This window comes from Podarcis raffonei, chromosome 13 (genome assembly GCF_027172205.1).
Source record: "Podarcis raffonei isolate rPodRaf1 chromosome 13, rPodRaf1.pri, whole genome shotgun sequence".
NCBI lineage: Eukaryota > Metazoa > Chordata > Lepidosauria > Squamata > Lacertidae > Podarcis > Podarcis raffonei.
Window position 1 is genome coordinate 31,780,370 of NC_070614.1, and position 25,015 is coordinate 31,805,384.

General features: G+C 39.3%; 1 protein-coding gene and 1 pseudogene across 1 annotated transcript; both read right to left on the minus strand.

The window, feature by feature from the left end:
• Positions 1-3,290: 3,290 nt before the first annotated feature.
• LOC128398752 (vomeronasal type-2 receptor 26-like) lies at positions 3,291-13,885 on the minus strand (annotated as a pseudogene).
• A 1,490-nt stretch (positions 13,886-15,375) lies between these two features.
• On the minus strand, positions 15,376-24,030 carry LOC128398753 (vomeronasal type-2 receptor 26-like). The gene is made up of 8 exons (XM_053360005.1): positions 24,007-24,030; positions 22,941-23,065; positions 21,908-21,979; positions 21,108-21,399; positions 19,918-20,766; positions 18,275-18,502; positions 17,038-17,164; positions 15,376-16,277 (listed from the first exon to the last, which is right to left on the minus strand). Exons 1-8 carry the CDS (start codon positions 24,028-24,030, stop codon positions 15,376-15,378), a joined length of 2,619 nt encoding a protein of 872 aa, XP_053215980.1.
• Positions 24,031-25,015: the final 985 nt, after the last annotated feature.

Genomic DNA, 25,015 nt, shown 5'->3' on the forward strand with positions numbered 1-25,015 from the left:
GCACTTGCTTTCCCAAACATCATGGATTGAACTCGGGACCCCTTAGTACCCTTGCTCTTAATATAGTAACCTTTCTGATCTGCCTTCTCCATTGTCATGCCTTCCCAAGTATTCATTCAGCTAGAAGAGATTGATAAGGCCTTTGGACAATAAATATCATATGTTCAGTGGCTGCTTTCTTCAGTTCTCTCTTCTTTTTCTCTACAGACAGAGATTCTGCACCAGCAAAATGAGAAGGCTGCAGTGTAGGAACTTAAATGTGTATGAGTAATTCATTTGTAAACTGAGCAGGCAGGGTCAACAGGATAGAGGAAACAGGAATGTTTTGATGGAATATTGATGGAGGGGATGAACAAACTGTACCCCAGGGCAGACTTCTGTAATCTTTCATAAAATGGCACCCTGCACAAGGCCAGAACTCAGCACCACAAAAGAGATATTCATGTCTTTTTTTCAGCTGCAACTTGCGAGAACTCCGTTTTGGCATCTCTCAGGCGCCCGCCATTGCCATTATAAGAGAACAAGCTTTCATTCATTCTTTCATTCAGCTAGGTGTTTATGGTCAGTGTTTGAAATTCCCATTGTTCTAGGTGTATTTTGCTACAGGGAATTTCATTAGATTGAGCAGTTTCTGATCTCTGTATGCAGTACTGTGCCTAAGATTTCAGATTAAAACTGCAGAGTGGGAGGAAAGGAGAACCTTTTTCTGCCTTCCCACTTCCAGCTACTCTCTGTAGGCTGGAGAAGAGACCCTCTTAAGAATATTAGGGGAAGGACTAGATCATGGGGAAAATGAACATAATATTTTATCTGCAGTTCATTCATTTTCAGCTTTGTATTCTTCGTATAAAAAAAGTGTGCCTAGACATTCTGTTGTGCCCATAACCTAGGTTTATGGTGCCATTAGCTCATAGCTTTCATCTGCAAAGCTGTGTAATTTATCTATTTGCCTACCTTAATCAGATAGCATAAGGTTATAACACAATATCAGGTCTCCCAATAGCATATAGCATCAACTTTAATACTTCACCTCTCAGCTTTTTATTCCAGACAGCTGCAAATCTCAGAGTAGGGTGTTCTAGTCTGACTTCTGTATAACTTACTGTCACATAAATTGATAAAACACCAACCTCATTTTCTCCCAAGGTGAGATAGGAGCCTTCTCCCATAATAACCCATTTAAGAACCATGAATTGATTAGGAAGACAATAATGTACAAAAATGGATACACTATATGATGTGCAGACATACTGCCAATATATTCATTTTGTTGTGTTTTTATTATGTTGGAAGCCACCCAGAGTGGCTGAGGCAATCCAGTTAGATGGGTGGGGTATAAGCAATAAATTGCTGTTGTTTTCAATTATTTGTATGACTAGTTTAAAAGTTCATTCAATTCCATGGGTTGAATGCTGGTGGGGATTTATTCTGCTTCAGTTCCCTCCCTCCTTTGTTCTGGTTTCTTTCTCCTTGTACCATCTCACTCCATTTCCCCTCCTGAAGTCAGAACTATGCTTTTAAATATTCTTATATTTAAGACAATGCAATATATTTTATTCAAATTCTGTTAAATGACATAATATATGCAAAAAAGTGTGAAAATCAGTTCATTATTTGTAGCTCTGCTTCTTTGTAAAATGTTATGTAATTTCTGGGTATGCTGAGTTATAGTCACCAACTAAAGGGACGATATTCCAGTAAATGTCAGGAATGCTTCTGTCACAAAACATGTGATTGACATCATAACATGACCCAGTGTGGTATAGTGCTTAAGAGCGGTAGGCTCATAATCTGGTGAACTGGTTTCGTGTCTCCGCTCCTCCACATGCAGCTGCTGGGTGACCTTGGGCTAGTCACACTTCTTTGAAGTCTCTCAGCCCCACTCACCTCACAGAGTGTTTGTTGTGGGGGAGGAAGGGAAAGGAGAATGTTAGCCGCTTTGAGACTCCTTTGGGTAGTGATAAAGCGGGATATCAAATCCACTAACAGCTGACATTCACAGATTTCATCAGGGGTTTAATACTTTTCATTTAAATTTATTCATTTAAATTTCATTTAAATTACATTGACTCTCATCAAATTTCTTTCTTATAATGTGTATGCAAACATAGGGGAAGGAAAATGGAAACCTATTTAAAATCAATAACTTTTAAAAATATTTCTAAATCCATTCCATGTCACCTTTATATGCATGAAGGAAGAATGAGGACAAACACACATGGCCCACTTCAGATTTCCTTAATAGAGTCAAACATTAATGTATTATTAGGCTATTTTAGTTCATTTTGATGATACAGTGGTATCTCGGGTTACAGACGCTTCAGGTTACAGACGCCACAAACCCATAAAAAGTACCTCGGGTTAAGAACTTTGCTTCAGGATGAGAACAGAAATCTTGTGGCGGTGCGGCGGCAGTGGGAGGCCCCATTAGCTAAAGTGGTACCTCAGGTTAAGAACAGTTTCAGGTTAAGAACAGACCTCCAGAACGAATGAAGTTCTTAATCCGAGGTACCACTGTATTTGGTCTCCTAGCTCCCTTGAGAGTGGTAAGGCTCCAACATTATTTTCTACAACCTCAAATATGTTCTGCAGTCATTCAAAGCACTGAATTATTTGTTTTAGTCGCTGTGGGATTAATTAATATACCCCAACTTCATTACTATTCTATAAGGACAGTTAGTTCATTAAAATGTGTTGTACTAAGATCCTCCATAACTCTCCTAACAAAAAAAGGTTATTTTGAAACCTGATGATCATCAATAGAAAATGAACAAAACCAATTCAGCTGATATTAACAGTAAGAATATTCCACCAACCCTAATTTAAACATATAAATATTGATATTTCATATTCATATTATTTAATGTCAGATCCAGGTTGGCCCAAGTAGTCTCTCATATGTGGCTTACAGAATGAATTAGCCAATTACCTGTAGGAATTTTTGGAATTTGCATTTTGCATTTTGGAAACAGAAGTTATTGGATTATTGAACTGGCCATTACCTTTGTCTAGTTGGGGGGGAAACAAACAAAAATCCATTCCAAAAGAGAAAGTAAGTTGTGGTGTACTATGGGTTGATGTAAGATAGCTGTACCTCTGATAGCTTCTATTTATTTCTACACTCCAAAAATGGAGACCAAACAACATCTGTAAATGAGTTCCTAAATCCTTGAGCACTGATCATCTGTTTTTAAACCTCAATGAAGAAAAGATTTCAGCTTAGAATTCCAAACCAGTAAAGAACTCACGTGAGGATCTCAGAAGAAATGTATGACCCAAGCTACTAACATCTACTTCATTCTCCTTCCTAAGTACTTCTTGCTGTTCAGTTCAGGCTTCATGACAATTATATAACATTTAGGAAAAAAGATACAGCCCAATAATCCAGCACTAGAGGCTAAAATGGAGAAGATCTCCACAGCCACCATGTATTTTCCCTTTGTGCTCAGGTAAGTTGGCACAAAAGAGACCCACACACTGCAAAACATCAACATGCTGAAAGTGATGAACTTGGCTTCATTGAAAGTACTGGGCAATGCCCTAGCAAGAAAAGCCACAACAAAGCTGACAAGAGCCAGAAACCCCAGGTACCCAAGAACAGAATTAAACATAGGGACAGACCCTTCATTACATTCAACCACAATTTCTTTAGCCAAAGAGTCCATGTCCAAATGTGGGAATGGGGGAGCAGTAAGGAGCCACACAGTACAAAGAGCTCCTTGAATGAGGGAACAGGAGAAAACAATAGAAGCTGCCAGTCTTTTCCCCACCCAGTTCCTTATCCTGGATCCTGGTTTTGTGGCGATGAATGCTAAAACCACTGTGATGGTTTTTGCCAGCACAGAAGAAACAGCCACAGTGAAGATGATGCCAAAAGCTGTTTGCCTAAGGAGGCAGGTTACTTTCTGCGGCCTTCCAAAGAACAGCATGGAGCAGAGGAAGCAAAGCAAAAGGGCGATGAGCAGAGTGTACGTGAGGCCACGATTGTTGGCTTTAACAAGGGGAGTTTCCTTGTATTTAATGAATATTTTAAGCACCAAAGCAGTGATCACAGAAAATGAAAATGCTATGAAAGCTAAAGTGATGCTCAAATTTTCATCATAGGACAGAAAGTGTGACATCTTGGGGAGACATCCATCTTGGTCTTCATTTGGATACTGATCTTCTGGGCATTTTATACAATTGCCCATATCTGTAGAGGAAAAGGCATGATCACAACTCAGTCAATGAAACTAGCACATGGGTAGATGTCTGAACTATACAGAATACTGGAAAAGCAATGTTCACAATCATGCAGAAAGAGACTTCTGCATGTTCATATGCCTTCAAAATTCCCATATCTAAATATAAAGTTTAACACTTCAAGCTTTATCATCTAAATCCACACAAACAGCAGATTGTAATATGAGAGGTAATAAACCAGGGATGGAAGTTGATGGATGTCAGTAGGGAAAGGGGGAAAGTAAAACTTGAATGTATTGTAATGATTGCAGATATTGTTATAAACTCAATAAAAATGATTAAAAAATAAAATAAATCCACACAAACTTAACTGAGCCACTGGTGGTGAAGGGGGAGTCATGTTCATGGGATAACATGGTTGACACTTGCCTTTTGGATTAGAAATCTTCCCTTCTGCACATGGGTCACAATCGTAGCAACAGAATCCCCCTCCTTCTTTTTTCTCACAAACCCTGGATGACACACGTTATTACACACAGAAGAAGGTGGTGTCTATTCAGAAATGCAATGAAGGAAAGGGCTAGTATACTGAGGATGTGCATCAATTGGTTGTGTGCTACCTAGATTACAAGGCAAATAGGAGTGGTCTGAGTTTTTCTCATGCCCAAATTGAGGGTGTATTGAGCTGGATCATGAACGCTCTAATGGTCTGAGTCACTCTGGTACTAGGTTGCATAAAAATTGCCACATTTCTAAAGCAAGGGCTGCATTGTTTTTCACATGAATATACTGTATTTTGCATTTGTTTTCACAACCATCATTATCTCTTTGCAGGGGGAACATAGGAAAGAATCATAGGAATCTGCCATTTACTGATAGATACATTGATCCATCTAGCTCAGTCTTGTCTTCTGCCTGCATACTAAACAGATGTTCTACCAATAAGCTATGGCTCTTCCTCATGGAGAGATCTATCCCAACAAAAAGTAGCTGTATTCCCAAAACTCCGTGGGGTAGGAAGAAGCCCACCCACATCTATGATTCTTGGAGTAACAGGGTTTTTACTGGGCCATGTCATTTTCCCTACCCAACTCTTTCATGAGGATCTATGACCTCTTTTGACCACCCCTTCCCCTATGGGATTCAGTGAAGCAATAACTTTTTTCCATGGTGAAGAGGCTGTATCTGCAAAATACAGATACTAGATGAATCTTGTGACTGGTGCACACCTGTTGTGTATTCTTATCTCCATGGATCAATCACATTGAAAGTAATGGCATAAGAGAGGATACAGGTTCGATGCAAAATAAGTTCATCATTTCTGGGTCAAGAGATGTGCTCTCCTACAACGCACATTACACAAAGTTTCACTGTCCTAATGCTTGCTCCATTGAGGCCGTATAGAAGGCTAGTGACTTATATGACAAGGGACAAATGAAACACGAACTACTCTATATATTCCCCTTCTAGTTATTTCTAGCTTAATAAATGTTTCAATGCAGTTCACATCTTTAAAAATCCCTAAAGACTAAAATATGTGTTATAAATGAATAGCTTAAAGAAATACATTTTCCTTTTTTTCATTTTAAGAGAAAATGCGTTTAAATGTGTTCCTTGGGCTTTTTAACATTGCAAATTAATCAGAAACAGCCAGATCAAACTAGGAGTGGTGCTCTGGACTGATAATGACCCTCACTCTGTGCTGAACCTCCTGCCCCATTGCTCTTCAGCACATGTATGTTCTCTATTTACATTTTAAAGAATATGTGCATTAATTGCATTCTAACCATTAACATCATACTCAGTTTGGCCCACTAACCTCATATGGCAAGCATGTTCTCTAAGAGGAAAAAGCCAAAACTTCATTGATTCCATGTCCTACATTACTCCACTAGGCTTCAACCCAGTGTTTGAATAAAGGACATAACAGTTTGCAAAATATTACTTTATTACATACCAATAGTTCACAACATTTCCTATGCTGAGTTGACGACAGGTGCTCTGTACTCTCCACAGAGATCTACTTTAAATTGTTAAAATTACTTATTTGGAAATCTCTCAGGTTAAAGAACTGTGAATGAGTGTTTCCATATGTTTTAAAGTGAAAATTTCCCATGAGTTAGTATTTTCAAATATATTTGATGGCGCTAACCCGGAAGTCTTGTAAACCACCTTAAAGACCTAGATGATTGGATATAAATCTGGCAAATAAATAAATACATTGAGGATTCATACTAGAATATTCACTGATATTTTGTACCTGAAACCAAATGTCAGACCATACCTGGTTAAATACTTTGTGCCATGTGATGATCTCTTCGTTAATGGTGAACTGTCTGCCACCCCATGGACTCATCCTCCCTACTTTCACCTTCATGAAAGATCGATTTGGGAAAGTAATCCAGTTTATAATATCAAATCCACTTTCTAATTCACCTTTTTCATTCAGAGACACCTGATCCCCAATGCTGTTATTAAAAGAGATGCTCCTCAAGAAATGATGAAGCTAAATTTGAAGAGGTAAAATTATTTTTTTTAAAAATAAAAAAAATAAGAGACAACCATAAAAATATTTTTACAACATCATTCAATTTTTTTTGCTTATTTTGGTCATACCTATAGTCCACTTTTCTAACCAGCAAGCTATACAAGACAATTTAACAACTATATAAAAACAATAGTTACAATCAAAAGTATGTGCCAATGAGAAGATTCATTTGAGATGTGAATCAGTGCTTTGCAATGTAGTTTGATTCAGTCTGAAATGATTTGGAGGCTTCTCCGTTGACTCAGGAAATGGGGGCATCTGCCTCATTTTTCTGTCCTCCATTAACTTCTTGGAAATAAAAAAAACTACATAAAATTTATTTTCCTTTTAACCAAAGTAGATGTAATTTGAACAGCACATAAATTTATCCACAACCTTTGTGCTAGGTACCTCTTACATTGATTTTGGGGTGGAAAGAACAGAAAGGGGACATACTTTCCTGGGTAAGATTGTTCTGTCTAACTATAAGCTTGACCTGCCAGTGAGAAACCCCACTCTGCCATCTGCTCTTTCTTCCCCCACCATCCCACCCTGGTATCAGGTAAGCTTGGAGCAGGAAGGAAACTGAATCTGATTAGAAAGCCTCATCCTTATCTCCTTTGTCAATTGTGGGCCAATTTTAGCAGGCTGCTGGGAATGAACACCTGTCAATCAGCTGACATCACACTGACAGCAGGTATTGATTGTTCGGACCACAAAGCACCATTCAGGGCTTCCAAAGAGCCTCGTGTGGTACTTTAAAACACTGCTGATCAGTTGAGGTTTACAGTTATTGTCTATCAGCTGCTCAGCTGTGATGTTGAACCTGCTTTCTGCAGAGATTGGTTGTATGTTTGAGTTCCCCACAGGGAACTCAGTCACACAACCAATCCAACATGCTCAAAGCTGATAGGTAGCAACTTCAGTCCTGCTTTCTGTAGGGATCAGCTTCACAACAAGGAATTCTGACACGCAGCCATTCCAACCACATATCTATCTGGGGGGAAACTGGGAAATTAAAGTTAGGTGTTTGGTGCTGTGGTTAACACAGTATTTAAACATAAAGGTAGCTGGCTGGGAGGCTGCCTGCTCTTGATGGGGTTACATTCCTTCTGAAGGATCAGGTACGTAGCTTGGAGGTATTTCTGTATCCTCTGCTTTCACTTGAGGCTTAGGTGGCCTCAGTGGTGCAGAGTGCCTTCCATCAGCTTCAGCTTGTGGCCCAGCCTAACTTCTGTTGTCTATGCTCTGATAACCTCTAGGCTAGATTACCGCAACACATTAAATATAGGGCTGCCTCTGAAGATGGTGTGGAAGCTTCCGCTGGTGCAGAATTCAGCAACCAGGTTGCTAACAGGGACAAGACGCTTTGAGCATATGAAACCAATCCTGACCTGACTCTGCTGGCTGCCACTTGTCTTCCAGGCCCAAGTCAAAGTGCTGACTTATAAAGACTTAAATGGCTAAGGACTGTACTACCTCAAGGACTACCTCTCCCCATATAAACCACCCTGGGACTTGCATTCATAATCTGAGGCACTTATTCATGTGCCTTCTCCACCACGAGAGGTCCAGAGGGTGACAACATGAAAATGGGCCTTTTCTGTAGTGGCTCCCTATTTGTGAAATGCTCTCCCCAGGGAGGTTCATCTAATAACTTCTCTCTCTCTCTCTCTCTCTCTCTATATATATATATAGATGCCAGGCGAAAACGTTCCCATTCAAACAGGCCTTGGGCTGATGGATATTCCACAGCCTTTTAAATAAGTTTGTGGGAAGGGCTGCAGTTATTGTTTCATTATTTTTGTATTATTTGTTTACTTCTGTTTTTATCTTGTGTTTTATTCTAAGAAGCACACTGAGATATTGTGATGAAGGGCAGGATATAAAATTCAAATAAATATATTGCTATGGAAGAGATTGAAACCCAGCAATTTACTCTCTAAGCCAACAATTTACCCTCTAAGCCACAAGCTAATGGTGTTTTGGATGAAGTAAATATATATTAGCCAGGGTCAGCCCATCTCATTTTGCCACCTGACGCAAAACAAGCATGTGGTGCCCAACCCCATTGCCCAATGAAGCCTCACTTACTGGGGTCTTGCAGCAGTCGTAAAAGTGGGTGTGGAGCTCGCAGAGCTGCTGCCCCATAGGATTCAACCACCTGAGTTGTCTGCCTCAGGCCAGCCATGTATTACACATTTTCTCACGATTGTCAAAATGCTTTGCTTAATTACAAATTACCTGCCACGGTTGTGAGTTTGGAAGTGCTGCCACTGCTTTGTGCTTGAGATTTAATGAATACATTGCATGTAAAGCATGGGCTAACACATAGGCAGCGTTGTATATACTGTAGCTTTGGGGAGTCATGCTCATTTCAAAAAATGGTCCTGGAAGGCTCTCCAGCTTTTCCTGACCGGTGCAGGTTCCATGGCTCTCTTCAGACTCCTGGAAATCTGAAAGTAAGCACTCAAAAGCCTGCTGCCAAAAGTCCTTGATAAAACTGTCTCCACTGAGTGAGTAAGGATTTAAAGGCTGAAGGAAATGTTGAAATTCCTCTATCTGATTGGTGTGAACAGCAAAAGACAAGGCTCCTTGAAAGACTTCTATACTCCAGCTCCTGTGAAACTGTAGTGCTGGGAAGTCCCATTCAGCTGTCAAGATCCATACTCTTCCTAGAGATGTGTCTACCATATTTACTGTTTGTATTTGATACAGCAAGAATATAAAACGAAATATAGCTGCAGTTTCTGCAAATACAATAACTGCTTTTGCTTTCTGGTCTTTAACAAAGCCGGCTATATCCTCTGATGTATGGTACCCATTAAGCAAGTTGGAAAAGTCTGTCGGAGATGGCATTATGTCAGTGAAAGCCAAACAGATGCCATTCTGGGAAAGCTTTGGAACCAAGGTCTGCACAAAATTCTCTCCTTTATCATTGCCTGATGTAACTATCCCAACCCATGTCCACTGGAAATGCAGAAGTAATTGGATAATCAAATGGTACTGATTCTCTTCATTAGGAACCACACGGTAGATGAAAGGGAACTGGGTTTTCATACTCTGAGAAGGACCAAATAAGAAATAAGAGACCTACAAGAAAATAAAATAAAGACATATTGCTGAAAACAGATCGGAAATGTAGTGTGCTTTCTGAGAGAGTGCTATCTGGAGAAATATTATTATTTTTCTCTCCCACATCAATTTCTCTCATTTTTTAAGGGTTTTGAAACTGATTTGTCTACATTGCTTCATGGTATTCTAAAATATTATGACTATTAATAGCAGACTCTGCATCTTGCAGTGCTGAGGATCCTGAAAATGATCGGTTCCATTCCTTTCCATAGTTCTACGGCAAACATTGGACATGACACTCTAACTCATCCTTCAAGCAGTCTCCAAAGTATTTTGTAAAGGCAGAAATGTCTCTGTCCAAATTCTAGGATGTGAAAAGCAGAAATGATGAGAAGGCCTTTCTTGAGCTAAGTCAATACACCACTGTGAAAAACATATAGGATTCGCGACTCCTTGTGGGTAGGCGCACAGGACAATCATTCACTGATTGGTATTCTTACCCTCTCTTCACTGTAAGGTCCTGGGTAAATTACAACATTGTGAAAATGCAATATTAAAATCAGTTAGAACAGTAAGCCTGTTCCTACCCAGATAGGGCTTGAGAACATGTCAAACCTTTACAACAACTCCTGCAAGGTTTGGGAGAGCTGTTTTCATTTGTTTGTTTGTTTGACACTCTGTCCTGCCATGTGATGCCCAAAGTGTCCCTGATGCAGCACATGTAGAAGGCACTGAAGCATTGCTCCTGGTGGTTGTAAATTGTCCACAACTCACTTCTATAAAGCAACACACAATCCTGGTAGACCTTCATCTTGATATTGGTAGTTAGAATCACATTCTCCCATACCCTTTTGGGGAGGTGAGCTGTAGCTGACTTGCCACTATGCTTGTTCAGTTCACAATCGATTAAGAAATTGCTGGTGATGGAAGGACACAATCTTCTTGTGAAGCTTAGATGGGAACCCTGTCTTGTTGAGCAGTGTGCAGAGTCCCTTTTGGCTTCCAAGGCCGAAGGCCTTCATTAGGTTTATGAAGGTGATGTAAAAGAGGCACCTGTGCTTTCGGCATTTTTCCTGCAGCTTACATAGTGAGAAAATCATGCTGATTGTTAACTTCTAAGTTCTAAATAGTGACTCAGGAGAGACTCTGTCAGTGAGATAGAAATTTCTAATATAACCTACTTTGTGTCTGCCCCTTTCTCTTACCGTTTACCACAAAAAGAGCACTGGAACAAGTTTAATGGCCTTAAATTCAAAGAACCGTCACATCAGGCAAGATATACAACAATAAATACATTCCCACCCACCCACACACACACTCAATGTTCCTTTACAAGCTTCTCTATTCCTCGCATACATACCTGAGGAATCTTGTAGGGGCCTAAGATGGTAGCCATGCAAAGGGAGGTTTCAGAGTCAAGTCCCCCAATGACAGCTATCAGATTCTTCTTTGTATCACACTTGTAGTTGGGTACCATTTCTTTCAATTTGAAAAGAAGGTTCAGTGTAGTCTGGTAGGTCATCTTTTCATTGAAGTAGCTGTCATAGATGTGTAATCCTAATGTAACATTTGGTAAGATCTTGGGATCCTCGTTAATCTCCTTCACTGCAAACACCAAGGCTAGGACATGCTGGTAATATTTTGTCACTACACTGTAAAGAAAGCATAGGCCACATCACATCACAATAATGTTCCAGATATCATGAACTGCTTGCCATGTTCACATTGTTCTTCCGCAGGCATCTGCTTTCTGGCATGCACATCAGTAGAGTATAAAGCTTTAGAATCAAGCTACACACACAGCTTCAAAAACATGAAAAATGTAAGCAAAAATATTGTGGTGAGTTAATTGTTTTAAATTATTTTTTAGTATTGCAAGATGCTTTGTTTGGCTGATAAAAGGAGCACAGTTAGACTCATGGAATTGTAGAGATAGAAGGGACTCAGAGGGTTATGTAGTTCAATGCCCTGCAAGACAGAGCTTGTCAACTTTTTGTGAAGGTGGAATTGTATCAAAGCATCCTTCAATCAATTCTGCCTCCATGTTCATATTTTAAAATCAGATTGTAGAGAAGGCAATGAAATAAATCTGAAATAAAGAGTTGTGGGAAATCCAGAAATGGAAAGAACTAATAATAATTTTGTGCCATTTCATATATTCTTGAAATATCCCTGGAAGCAAAAACAAAAAGGAGAAGAGTATATGATATATAACAGAGTACTGCTGATAAGGAGGTCAGGTGGATATTTAGAAATCTATAGAGAAATGGCAGACTCCTAAACAACTGCCTATATTCACAGTAGACCCACTGGAATTAATGTACTAAAGTTTCTCAAATGCATTGATTCCAGTGATTCTTATCTGAGTATGACCAAACCTAGATATAACACTGTCTTTCTGTTATCTACCTGTGATTTTTAGAGTGTGACCATGAATATTTTTGGGAGTAAAATGTTAATTTCCTTACAGGACATCTTCAATAAACCTTAAATTGGGGTGTTGCTTGAAGGATATAGTGTCAAAAAAGGAGAAGAATTGTGAAAATATACTGCCAATGATGAGGACACCTTGCTGATAATACTCATGTGGGATCTGGAGGGCATCTCTCATGTTGCAAGTAAAGGGAAGTGCCTTGCAATCAGATAGGGGAAGAAACACCAACCATACGATCAATAGGCACACCAACAAGATCAGCATTACAACTGTAGGTGTGAATCTCTTTCTTCTGTAACAAAATCCACTGCTCCAACCTACTTATTTAGTATACAATGTTCCCCTATTTAGAGCACACAGTCACAATGTCTCTACATTCTACTGGTTAATGGTGACACTTGGCATCCTATAAAACTCCCAGCAGCACTGCTTGTCCAGTCTGCCACCCTGCAGTCTGAAAAACAAAGGCACATTTCATACCTGTTTTCATCATGATTGCTTTTTATAAGACTGGTCACTGAAAATACATGCCATCTTTGGCAAGGAAGAATATTGCCATAATTTTAGATAATTTTAGATAATTGCAGGGTTCATAATTAGGTCCCCAATGCATTCTGCTCATAGAGAACAGAGCAGCTGAAGAAAACTTATTTATTAGTTGTAATCTCATAATTTTTGTTTATGGAGTCAGGTACAGCACTAGGATGTGGTGTGGAATTATCCCCAGATAGTATGGACAATGGTGAAGTTAGAAGACTCTCAGATGACCCAAGGAATACATGACCAGTCATAACCTAAAGCAGCTACACAAAAAATGCCACCATGGAACTTGAAACAATTTCAATTTTGTGTTATCTGGAACTTCATATTTGGCCTCCTAGTGGCATATGATCACTAGGTTGCTATTTGCAACCTATTTCAATATGAGTCAATTATGTGCAAAGGAGCCTGTATATGCATGGTAGTGATTGTGTGAAATATTTGTCTTTTATGTTCCATGTTACATATTGGGAGAAACTTCTGCTCTAATGCTGTCAATCAGTTCTTCTGTGAAATCCCATCATTACTGAAGCTCTTCTCCTCTAACTTCTACCAGGTTGAAGTTGGGCTTCTTGTGCTAAGCTCTAGTATAGCACTAGGTTGTTTCGTTTTCATCCTCTTAACATATATGCAGATCCTTTCTACAGTGCTCAAAATCCCTTCTGTTCATGGAAAGAAAAAAGCCTTTTCCACCTGCATTTCCCACCTCACTGTTGTCTGTGTGTTTGTCTTTTATATGCCATGTTATTGTCTAGATTCCAACACACACACACCTGGTTAGTAAGCGTGCAATTTGCACATACAAGGCAGCATGTGACTAGACCCTTCCCTGCACCCCCTCCTGCTTATGTAAATTATGCTTCCCACTTCCCCCCAGCAGCTTTTGGGCAGACTGGAGCTAGTGTGATATAAATGAGCAGGGTGGCACTTCCTGTGTCTGTTCTCCCCACCAGAATCACAACACAAAATTTTGCAGAGGCAGGAAGGTCAGCAGCTGTGGGTAACATTCACCAGACTCACCAGGGCTGTGAGTTGCCCACATGTTCTTTAGGCATTTGCCTCTGTGCTGGTGAGTGGACAACACTGGTGCCCTGAAGCTCCAGGAAGCCAAGTCTATCCTTGGTCATGGCAGTGAAATCAAATATCAGAGTTTTCACACAGCTGAATCTTAAGAGATGTAAGAGAAATCCTCATGTGATCACCCTAGCTTTAATGATCCACATTGAGAATAAAATAGGCTACAGTAAGCAGTAAGTTGAGTTGAAAAGCTGCTCTAATGAATGATTAATGAACAGTTTATTGTTTCAGACCAGGTATGTGGATATTTCCTCTTTTTGCTGTATATAATGTTGTAATTCTCACTTATTAATTCGATTTTTTTCTTATCACAGAGTTAAGACTCTGTAAGGAAATTGTGATGTTGGGAAACCTCATCATAGTTCAAAACTTCAGGTTTATGGTTTTGAAGTTTTGCTAGCACTTAATCATAGGTATGCCCTGTTACATTTTATGAAAGTGTCCACAAAAGTTTAAATTCAAATTATATGAAATTTGTATGTAAAGTACATATTTTTCTGTGTACTTCAATTTTAATTTCTTTGTTGAATTTTCTTTTGTAACTAAAAGCTTTCCTAAGATCCTGAATGCACTTAGGAAGCAGAAACAAAAAACAGCCTCTACATACTAGGTCTTTGGTCAGTTGGTGGGTGGGTGCAATGACTCTCACATATAAAAAAACTGAAGCAGGATTCCTTTTCAGATTTTCCATTTTCTGAAAGCAAAACTTTACCAAAAAATCTATCACAAATGCGTGACCCAAATTTCTTATACCATTCTTGCTCCATCCTCTGTCAGGGGCTGATCTGAATTGAAAGATTGGGGGATGCAATTGCAGGAAGATCAGCTCCCAACAGAAGAGGAGGGGAAATATTTGTCACCGCCACCCTGCTTCCAGCATTTCCAGAAGCAGAGAGACATGCAGGCACAGAGGCTGCTCAGTTGAGAGAAGAGCTACCCAGTTATAAGACAGTAGGTAAGCAACCAGTAGGGAGGGAGCAGCTGGGCGATACATCAATAGAGAGTGGGGGAGAACCCCCTCCCTCCCCCTGAACTCAGAGATCTGAGCATGTCAGAGAACAAAGGAGGGTCTTCCCGTTGGCACACTTCTTGCTGCGAAAGTGGGGAGGAGTCAGAGTAGGTAACTGATATCCGTGCAGAGGGTTCCTGTTTGTGCTTCTAACACAATGCTGTAATAAAAGGACTATAAATCTACCATATGCTCGTTAATTCTTGTCATTGAGCTACCAGAAGGGAAAAGGGAACTCTCATACTTGACACACTTGTTTTCTTGTCCTCAATCTCATACGCAGAGTTCTTAGTAACATCACACTTTTGTGGGGTATTTTTGGTTACAGTTCCATAGCACAATGATCCTGAATGGAAAAGAAAATATCTCAGGAACAGTTGCGACCAATTCAACTAGTATAATAAATATCAGAGAAGTGAAGAACAATATCCTAGTTTCTAACTTTTACTTATCTTTTCCTCAGAATTCAAAATCAGTAATGAGGGACTCATCAATATCTCAGAAGAAATGTATGACATAAACTACTTCCTTCTACTTCCTTCTTCTTGCTAAGTGTTCCTTGTTGTTTAGCTCAGGCTTCATGACAATTATATAGCATTTTGGAAAAAAGATGCAAGCTAATAATCCAGCACTAGAAGCTAAGATGGAGAAGATCTCCACAGCCACCATGTGTTTTCCCTTTGTGCTCAGATAAGTAGGAACAAAAGAGAGCCACACACTGCAAAACACCAACATGCTAAAAGTGATGAACTTGGCTTCATTAAAAGTGTTAGGCAAAGACCTAGCAAGAAAAGCCACAACAAAGCTAACAAGAGCCAGAAGCCCCATGTAACCAAGAACAAAATAAAACATAAGGGCAGACCCTTCATTACATTCAACCACAATTTCTTTAGGCAAAGATTCCATGTTTAAATCTGGGAATGGGGGGTCAATACAGAGCCACACAGTACAAAGAGCTCCTTGAATGAAGGAACAGGAGAAAACAATAGAAGCTGCCAGTCTTTTCCCCACCCAGTTCCTTATCCTGGATCCTGGCCTTGTAGCCATGAACGCTAAAACCACAGTAATTGTTTTTGCCAGCACAGAAGAAACAGCCACAGTGAAGATGATGCCAAAAGCTGTTTGCCTTAGGAGGCAGGTTACAGTTTGAGGTTTCCCAATAAACAGGAAAGAACAGAGGAAGCAGAGCAGGAGGGCAATGAGCAGAGTGTAGCTGAGCCCTCGGTTGTTGGCTTTGACAATGGTAGTGTTGTGGTATTTAATGAACATCACTAGCACCAAAGCTGAGATCACAGAAAATGAAAATACAATGAAAGCTAAAGTGATGCTCAAAACATCATTGTAAGCTAAAAAATTTAAAGCCTTTGGTAGACATCCATCTTGGTCTTCATTTGGATACTGATCTTCTGGGCATTCAATACAATTGTCCATTCCTAGAAAAGAAAGAATGCATTATGTTGTGGAGATGATGATACATACATCTCTGAAACAAGTATGTAGGTTTCTCTGAAGTACCCTTGAAAAGCAATATTTACAATTCTATAGAATGGTTCTTACACATTTTCAATATTGTCAGTATGGGGGCCATGGTCCCTCATGAGTAATCTTTTTGGGCTTCATTCCAGTGGTAGGTGAGGCCAGAGACAAACTTAGTTGCATTAGGAGGTCAGAATAGCTGGAGAAACAGATGTAACCCTTACATTTATATTTATTCCAGCTGTGCCAAGTTCAAAAGGTTTCTACACATACACACATCTCCATCTAGACAGGCAAGAAGCATTTTCATAATTGAAGGACACATTCTAGCCAGGCAAAGCAATCATGGAGGACATGAAGGTAAGCGGATGACAGTGATTATATGGGGTGAGGAATATGGCTTGGGGAGAGAGCACAAACTGATAAGAGTCCCAAGATCTAGAAAGCACTCCTCCCTTTGGCCTTTGTTAAGCTGAATTCATACACAGGAAGGACAGTATGTGCAACTTCACTCTCAACTCACCCCCGCCCACAAATAGTGAAATAGCTCATTATGATGTGTGCTGTTAACATACCCACCCTTTAATACAATAGTTAACATTGCTGAGTATATTTTAAAGTTGCTAATATATGCACACAAACCTAATTTAATATTTACAGAAGGTAAGGAAAACCTAAGAACACTAATTTTAATATGATAATATGGCGGACACTTACCATTTTTGTTAGAAATCTTCCCTTCTGGACATGGGTCACAATCATAGCAACAGAACTGCTCCCCCTCTTTCTTTTTTCTAACAGAACCTGGACGGCAGTTGTCATTACACACTGAAGAGGGAGGCATCTATCCATGAATGCAAGACAGGATAAGCTTAGAGCATGCTTTAATGTACAACTAATGGAATCAGGAAAGCACGTTCATATTTTCATGCTCTCATACATGCCTCAGAAAGTACACAAAAGTGAAAACACCCACTAGTCTGGTGCTGTGTCCATTGGTGCCTTGTAAAGGCAAAAGACTTACAATTTATGACAGCTCAAGCTAAATATATTAATTGGGTGAATGTGATTGATGTGCATATCTTAATAAATGTAAAAAAGGGGGGGCACAAGTGAGCATGAGCTGAGTGAGGTGAGAAAAACCATCTTTTTCTCTCTGTGTGGTCATAATGTCATCCCTTCCCAATACACTATTTGCACTGGAAATGAAACACCCAGTGGCACTAGGGAAACACTAGGGAGACACGAAATTCCATCTTAGCACATGGACAAATAGACTTGAAGGGGGACTTACTTAACTACAGCTTTGCACTCCCTGAATATTTTGATGCACTCTCAGCTCAAAAAACAAACAAACAGTGTTTAGAACTGTACATTTTAAGAGAAAATAGGTTTACAAATCACTTTCTATCTGTTAATCGCTTTAACAATTAGAGTGAGTGTCCTTGGAATGTATAGAGCCACAGAAATCAATATCTGTGCATAGAGGCCATTATGAGCTATTAATATATACTAAAACTATATTATTGAAAATGCTTTGTTCCTTTTGTAATCAGATAATTTTTGTTGAAAGCAATGATAGCTTGAATCAATGATTTTCCCTTTTCTTCAAAGAACCAAAAGTCCAAATTGGGTGTGATGTTAATTGTGTCAATACAATCTCTCTCTCTCTCTCTCTCTCTCTCTCTCTCTCTCTCTCTCTGTCACACACACACATACACCAGTATTTGTCGGAGGACCTGTGAGGGAGGGTGTTCCTTTGCTCTACATTGGAGAACTATACGGATGCTTGTGCCTTCCAAGAGCAGTAGCAGCTCTATTCAAATATGTTTGTAAATAGCTTTAAAGACCTAAACATTGGATAAATAAATGAGTAATCCAGGATTGCTCCTGGGTCAGTCATTACTCATGAGTTTGGTTTTTTCTTCCAAAAGAACCAAAAGTCAGACACTACCTGGTTAAACATCTTGTGCCATGTGATGATCTCCTCATGAAGAGAAAACTTTTTTTCTGGTAAGGCCCATGAATCAATCCTTCCTACTTTCACCCTTGAGAAAGACCTATTCGGGAAAGTAATCCAGTTTATAATATCAAATCTGCTTTCTAATTCACCTCGCTCATCCAGAGAAACCTGATCCCCAGCACTGTTGTTGAAAGTGATTCTCCTCAAGAAGGGATGAAGCTATAATCAAAGAGGAATAATAATAATAATTCATGCTTTACTCAATTTTCTTTGTTCATTGTCATATAAAATACTGCTATCTTACATTTTCTATCTAAGAGTTAGCCTAACAGTAACGTTAAAAAAGATAGAGCATATTCAAACTATAAAAAACATAAGCAGATATATCAATACAAACCAGAAGCAGCACTATAAAAAGAGGCCTATCAAGGGTGACAACTATGATTCAAATATCAAATGAAGAAGAAGCACTGTCATTTATCATCTTAACTTGAGCAGAGAAGGGGTAATGTGAGGCTTCACTTGAGAAGAAGTTCTACAGATTAGACATCCCCACAAAGAAGGCATTGCTTTGGAAATCTACCCACTGCATTTCAGATGATGAGAAAATACACAGCACTGCTTACACAAATGACCTGAATGGATAGGCAGGTTCAGACAAGAGATGGTGATACCTAATGCTGTCTTGGTAGATCTCTTGTTTTACTGATGCCTGTAGTCACCAATTAGGCCGGTAACCAGTTGGGCTCAAGTACATAGTCTGACAGCACACAATGCAGCCACCATCCTAAAGGTGAACAAATATATTCAGTACCTAGATGGGAAACTACTTGTCAATCCCTTCTTAGTTTATGCGACTTTCATGATGGAAGAAAGGCAGGATATGACTAAAGAAGTAAGCAAATAAACATAAGTACACATCTGTGTTCTTTTCTATTGAGGATAAACAAATCATCCTTGATCATGCCTTTGTTGAGAGAGGCAATGCCATCAATTTGTATTTATTTATCTTTCATAAAATAAAAAACCCACTTGTCACCATCTAGGTCTCAAAGCAGCTTAGAATGGGAAAAAATGCAATATACAACATGTAAAACATAAATAAAACTTAACAAATGAAAAAACCTCAGAAATTAAAAGTCTCAAAAATGTGAACTGAACTAACTCTCTCTCTATATATATATATATAAAAAACATCAGGGAAGCATTCTTAATCCAAAGGCATCCTGAAATGAAATTGTTTTAATCATGCATCTTAAAATCAGTGGGGATGGTCCCTGTCTAACTTCTTGTATGAGCAGGTTTCCATCAAGTTGGACCCACAAAACTGAAGACAGAACTCCTTGTTGACATAGGTCATGCTTCAAGCCCATTATTTTAGGAGACTATAATAAAAGAAAGATGTGGGTTCATTCATTCTCCAGAAACAATAAATGTCTGCCCATGTGCTACTCCAACAGAGTGACAGGAAATGTGTGCATTCCTGCACTACATATATATTTTCATCCAATAAGAAGAATAGCTGAGAGGTTAGAGCTGGAAATGTTCAATTTTCTGTACCTCATCGTCACAGGTCATATTTGGACTTAAAGGTGCTTTGTGATTGTAGAGATGTTTTGGTTATGAGGTAATACCTGCCATGGTTGTGGGGTTGGAAGTGCTGTCACCCCTCTTTTCTTGTGATTCAATGAGTACATAGCATGTAAAGCATGGGCTATCACATAAACAGCATTGTATATACTATAGCTTTGAGAAGTCATGCTCATTTCAAAAAATGGTCCAGAAAGGCTGTCTAGCTTTTCCTTCCCTGTGCAAATTCCATCGCTTTCTGCAGCCACTTGAGAATCTGAAAGTAAGCAGTCAAAAGCCTGCTGCCAGAAGTCCTTTATAAAACCATCTTGATTCAGTGAATGAGGATTTAATGTCTTAAGGAAATTTTGAAAGTCCTCTAGCTGATTGGTGTGAACTGCAAAAGACAAGGCTCCCTGAAAGATATCTATACTCCAGCTCCTGTGAAACTGTACTGCTGGAAAGTCCCATTGGGCTGTCATGATCCACACTCTGCCAAGGGACGTCTCGGCCATATTATCTCTTTCCACTTGATACAATAAATATATCAAACGCAATATAGACATAGTTTCTGAAAACACAATAATTGTTTTCACTTTAGTGTCGTTAACAAGGCAAAGCCTATCCGCTTCCACTTGGTACCTATCCATTAATTGAGAAAAGTCTGTCAGGGCTGGTGTTCTATCAGTGAAACCCAAGCAGATGCCATTCTGGGAGAGTTTGGGTATCAAGAGCTGTACAAAACTTTCGCCTTTGTCATCATCTGATGTGAAAATTCCAACCCAAGTCCACTGGAAATGCAGAAGTAGTTTGACAATTCCCAAGTACTGATTCTCTTCATTGGGGACCACCCGATAGAGGAAAGGGAACTGGTTTGTAGCACTCAGAGAAGGACCAAACAGGAAATAAGAGAGCTACAAAAAGAAATGTATTGTTGAAACCAAGTCAAATATTGTGAACTTTCAGAAAGGTTGAAAGGAGAGAATAATGTTTCGTCCTCTCTTCATCCATTTCCTCATATTTTTTTCACTAGAATTTCGAACTAGTTTTTCTGCATTTTCTGGTGCTATTAGTACCAGACTCCCTATCTTACAATGCTGAGCAAACACAGGGGTGAGTGACACTATGCCTTGAGAGCAAAGATGTAGTTTGTAATGATGTAGTTTATGCCATAACAATATACCTCCTCTTTTCTTAAGCATTTTTCTATATACTCTATCTGCAAAATATCACATGCTTCGCATACATAGCCCACCTGAGGAATCTTATAGTTGCTTAAGATGGTGGTCATGTAAAGAGAGGTTTCAGACTCAAGTCCCCCAATAGCAGCTATCAGATTCTTCTGTTTGTCACAGTTGTAGTTGGGGACCATCCTTTTCACTTGAAAGAGAAGATTTAGGGTAGTCTGGTAAGTTATCTTTTCATTGAAGTAGCTGTCATAGATGTGGAATCCCAGTGTAACATTTGGCAAGATCCTGGGATTCTCATTGATCTCTTTGACTGCAAACACCAAAGCCAGGACATGCTGGTAGTTTTTTATCACTACGCTGCAATCAGAACATAGGCCATATAACATGAATATCTGAGCTATCATGAATCCACAAGTCCACACTGTTCTTGCAGAGACATCTGTTTTTCTTCATGACATATCTTTTTTAAAAAATTAACATAGAGAGGTAGGCATTCTGTTCATTTTCTGAAGCTCTGTCCACATTAAGCAGCACAAAGTTTGTCCAACTTTTGAGAAGGCAGAATTGTCAGTTCTGCCTTCACCTCAAAAGAAATGATGTACATTTATACTTTAGAAACACAATTAATTGTTTTAGTCATTTTCTTTTAACATGTTTGCATATTGATAATGCCCTCTTTTAGGTGACTAACACAATAAATAAATAATGAAACAAATATATGAATGGTACTGTTATTATATCAACCCCTTTAATAATCTATGAAAGGATACCATTCACTCTGAAAATTTAGCTTATGCTGTAAAATTACTTTTGGACTGTTAATTTGTCAAAATCATTATGGGTTGTATGAAACTAGATGACTAACCCTAAATTAGAAATGTCTATTAATTTCATTGAATCTATTTGAGTAGGACTAGCACTGGCTATCTCCTTATATCTGGAACAAAATAAAGAAAGGAGAGTATATGACAGCAGAGACAGACAAACTGATGATAAAATCAAGTGGATATTGTGAAAACCATGGAGAAATGTGTTCTGGCAGAGAAATTGTTGGTGTGTGGAGCTGATAAAAGGGGGATGGCAAACTGAGAAAGGAACTAACTAGTCTCTTAAACATACATGTATGTATGTATGTATGTATGTATGTATGTATATATGTATGTATGTATAATTATATATATTGCAAGGATACAGGAAAAGCATATTTTCCTGATATCAAAGAGACATTTCAAACATTATTTACACTTAGGGATTACAAGAACTTTACCCATGGATATCTCACATGGGTAAAGAAAGCCAAAGAATGATGATATACTCAGAACTAAAGAAGATGTTAAGGGTCTCATTTCCCAAGAAACCAGAGATGTTTTTATTGAGTATAGTAGAGGGGGAAATACCCAAGAAAGTACTTAGCATTTTCCTCTATGCAATAACAGCAGCCGGAATCATTTATGCCCAAAGGTGGAAGGACAAAAATAGTCCCGCAAAAATAGACTGGCAGAGTAAGCTAAGAGAATTCGCGGAGCTAGCAATGTTAACTGCAAAGAAAAGAAATCAGAATGAATCAGATATAAAAGAAGAGTAGGAATACTTTGACAAATATTTAAAGTAATATAACAATCATATAAAATTCCAAGTGGGATTAGATATATGAGCAGCAGTAATATAAGCAGAAGAAGGGTGTTAAATAAGGAGATGCAGCTTAACAAAGACTAAATAAGACCCCACATAGGGATGTGCATAGAAGTCAAAGAATGTAAGATAAACAATGGCAACTGCATAACTCATATACTAAGATATGTAAAATGCATAAATAAAATATAAATAATAAATAAATGGGAATGGGATTATTATAGCCTGTCTATAAATGCTTTTATAGGAAACAAGAAATTCCTTACAGGGGTTCTTCAAAAAGCATTTCATTGGGATGTTGATCAAAGTTCACAAAGTCAGAAAAGGGGAGAGACTGAGACACGATGCTGCCAATGATGAGGTCACCTGACTGATAATAATCATGTGGGATCTGGAGGGGATCACTTATGGTGCAAGTAAAGGGAAGTGCCTTGCAATCAGTTAGGGGAAGAAGCACCGACCATACAAGCAGCAGCCACAGCAACAAAATCAGCATTGCACCACTCAGGGTGCAGCAAAATCCACTCCTCCGATCTAATTCATAAGTGTCCAATCAATTTACAGCAAGTGGTCACTGAGTATTCCAGTTCTGCTAGCCAAAAGTGATACTTTATGGCCTGTAAAACCCTAGCAACCTAGTTCGTCCAATCTGTCACTCCACAGTCTGAAAAAGCCAGGGACATGGCTGCTTATTGTGAGAGTGGTCACTAAAAAAGCCTTGCCATCCTTGGCTAGAAGGCAGATCACCATAATTTTACATAATTGCAGAGATCACAGTTAGATACCCCAAAGCATTCTGCTCACAAGGGACAGAGCAGATGAAGAAAGTGTATCTGTAGGTGTCATCACACATCTTTTTGTTTATTAATTCAGGAGCAACACCTGGGCTTACTGTGATACTGAGCAAGAAAATGGTCCCAGAAGAATTAGGTCTCTGGCGTAAACCATAGAGGAGGGATGAGGAATGCTCTGAAAGTGGTTGGACTCCAGCCACTTTAGCCCCAATCAGTATGGCCTATGCGGCCAATAGTAAGGGAAGACAGGTGCTGTAGTCCATTAATGTCTGAAGGGCCACAGGTTTTCTGTTATTGCCCTAGAGAAAGTGGAAAGACTTGGAGTAGAAATGGATGTACGAATGATGTCTTTTCTCTGTTCCCATGCATAGGCTTACAATTGTGCAGTCTTCTGGCTGCTTGTAATATATATTAAGAAACTTCCTCTGTCATTTTGATATTGCATGAGGGATTTTTATGAGGATTTCATAAATCACATTTTATATTCCAAGGATTATATAATCAAGCATGTGATGGTCCTGTGTACATGGAAACATACCTGTGTGGCCTGCAGTGCAAACATCCTTGCACCATTTATATTCACTACTATCCCTGAATGATTTTTAACTGTGGAAAAATCCAAGTTCAAGCAATTTTTAGTTTGTATTCCACACTGTTCTAATGATTATGTTCACCTTGTTGGCATCCCATGTTTCAAGGTGTTACTGGTAATGGTTTAGATCTCATAAGTGCCAACTCCCTGGGGCCCTGGGTGCCCAGGTACCCACAAAATTCCCCATGAAGGGGCCGGGCACCCACAAATTTCGGTGCCAGGGCCATGCATGGCACCCACAGTTACGGGGCCAAGCTGGCACTTCTTGGATGAATACAATGCAGGCAGTTCTATCTACTGTGACAGCAACTCTCCAAGACTTGTAGGGAAGGTCTCTTTTTAAGCCAAGGCTTTGGGATCTTTTTCATTAAACATGAGCCTTAACCTCTGTGAATTATTTGATCTAATGCAGTTCCTTTAGAAATATCATAATCCTCTCTGCCAATACCAATCATCCAGGCATTATAAATCTGTTCATATCCTCTTCCTGCACAGATGAGGGCATGGGATGGGTGGTGGAAAGTTTCCTTTCTCCATTTCTATTCATCAACTGGGAGACTCAGGTGCTTTTCTCATGCCTGTAACTTTGCTATATAACATCCAATTTACATGGCATTTGTGGAAACCTAAATTTAAAGTGATACTAATCTCAAATAAATCCATAAACGGTTATGCTTATTCACACTCACAAAAAATTCCTCAGATATTTGTTTCATTCTACCTGGGACACGGGTAGTGCTGTGGGTTAAACCACAGAGCCTAGGACTTGCTGATCAGAATGTCGGCGGTTCGAATCCCTGCGACGGGGTGAGCTCCCGTTGCTCGGTCCCTGCTCCTGCCAACCTGGCAGTTCGTAAGCACATCAAAGGGCAAGTAGATAAATAGGTGCCGCTCCAGCGGAAAGGTAAACGGCATTTCCGTACGCTGCTCTGGTTTGCCAGAAGCAGCTTAGTCA

Bases quoted from the DNA above. Each gene is read 5' to 3' on its own strand.
- LOC128398753 (XM_053360005.1), bottom strand. From the start codon at position 24,030: ATGTTTGCACTGCAGGCCACACAG. The intron at 23,066-24,006 runs GTATGTTTCCAT...GATCCCCTCCAG, and splicing joins TTGCACTGCAGGCCACACAG to ATCCCACATGATTATTATCA. The intron at 21,400-21,907 runs GTTAGTCATCTA...TTCTGATTGCAG, and splicing joins ATAGACATTTCTAATTTAGG to CGTAGTGATAAAAAACTACC.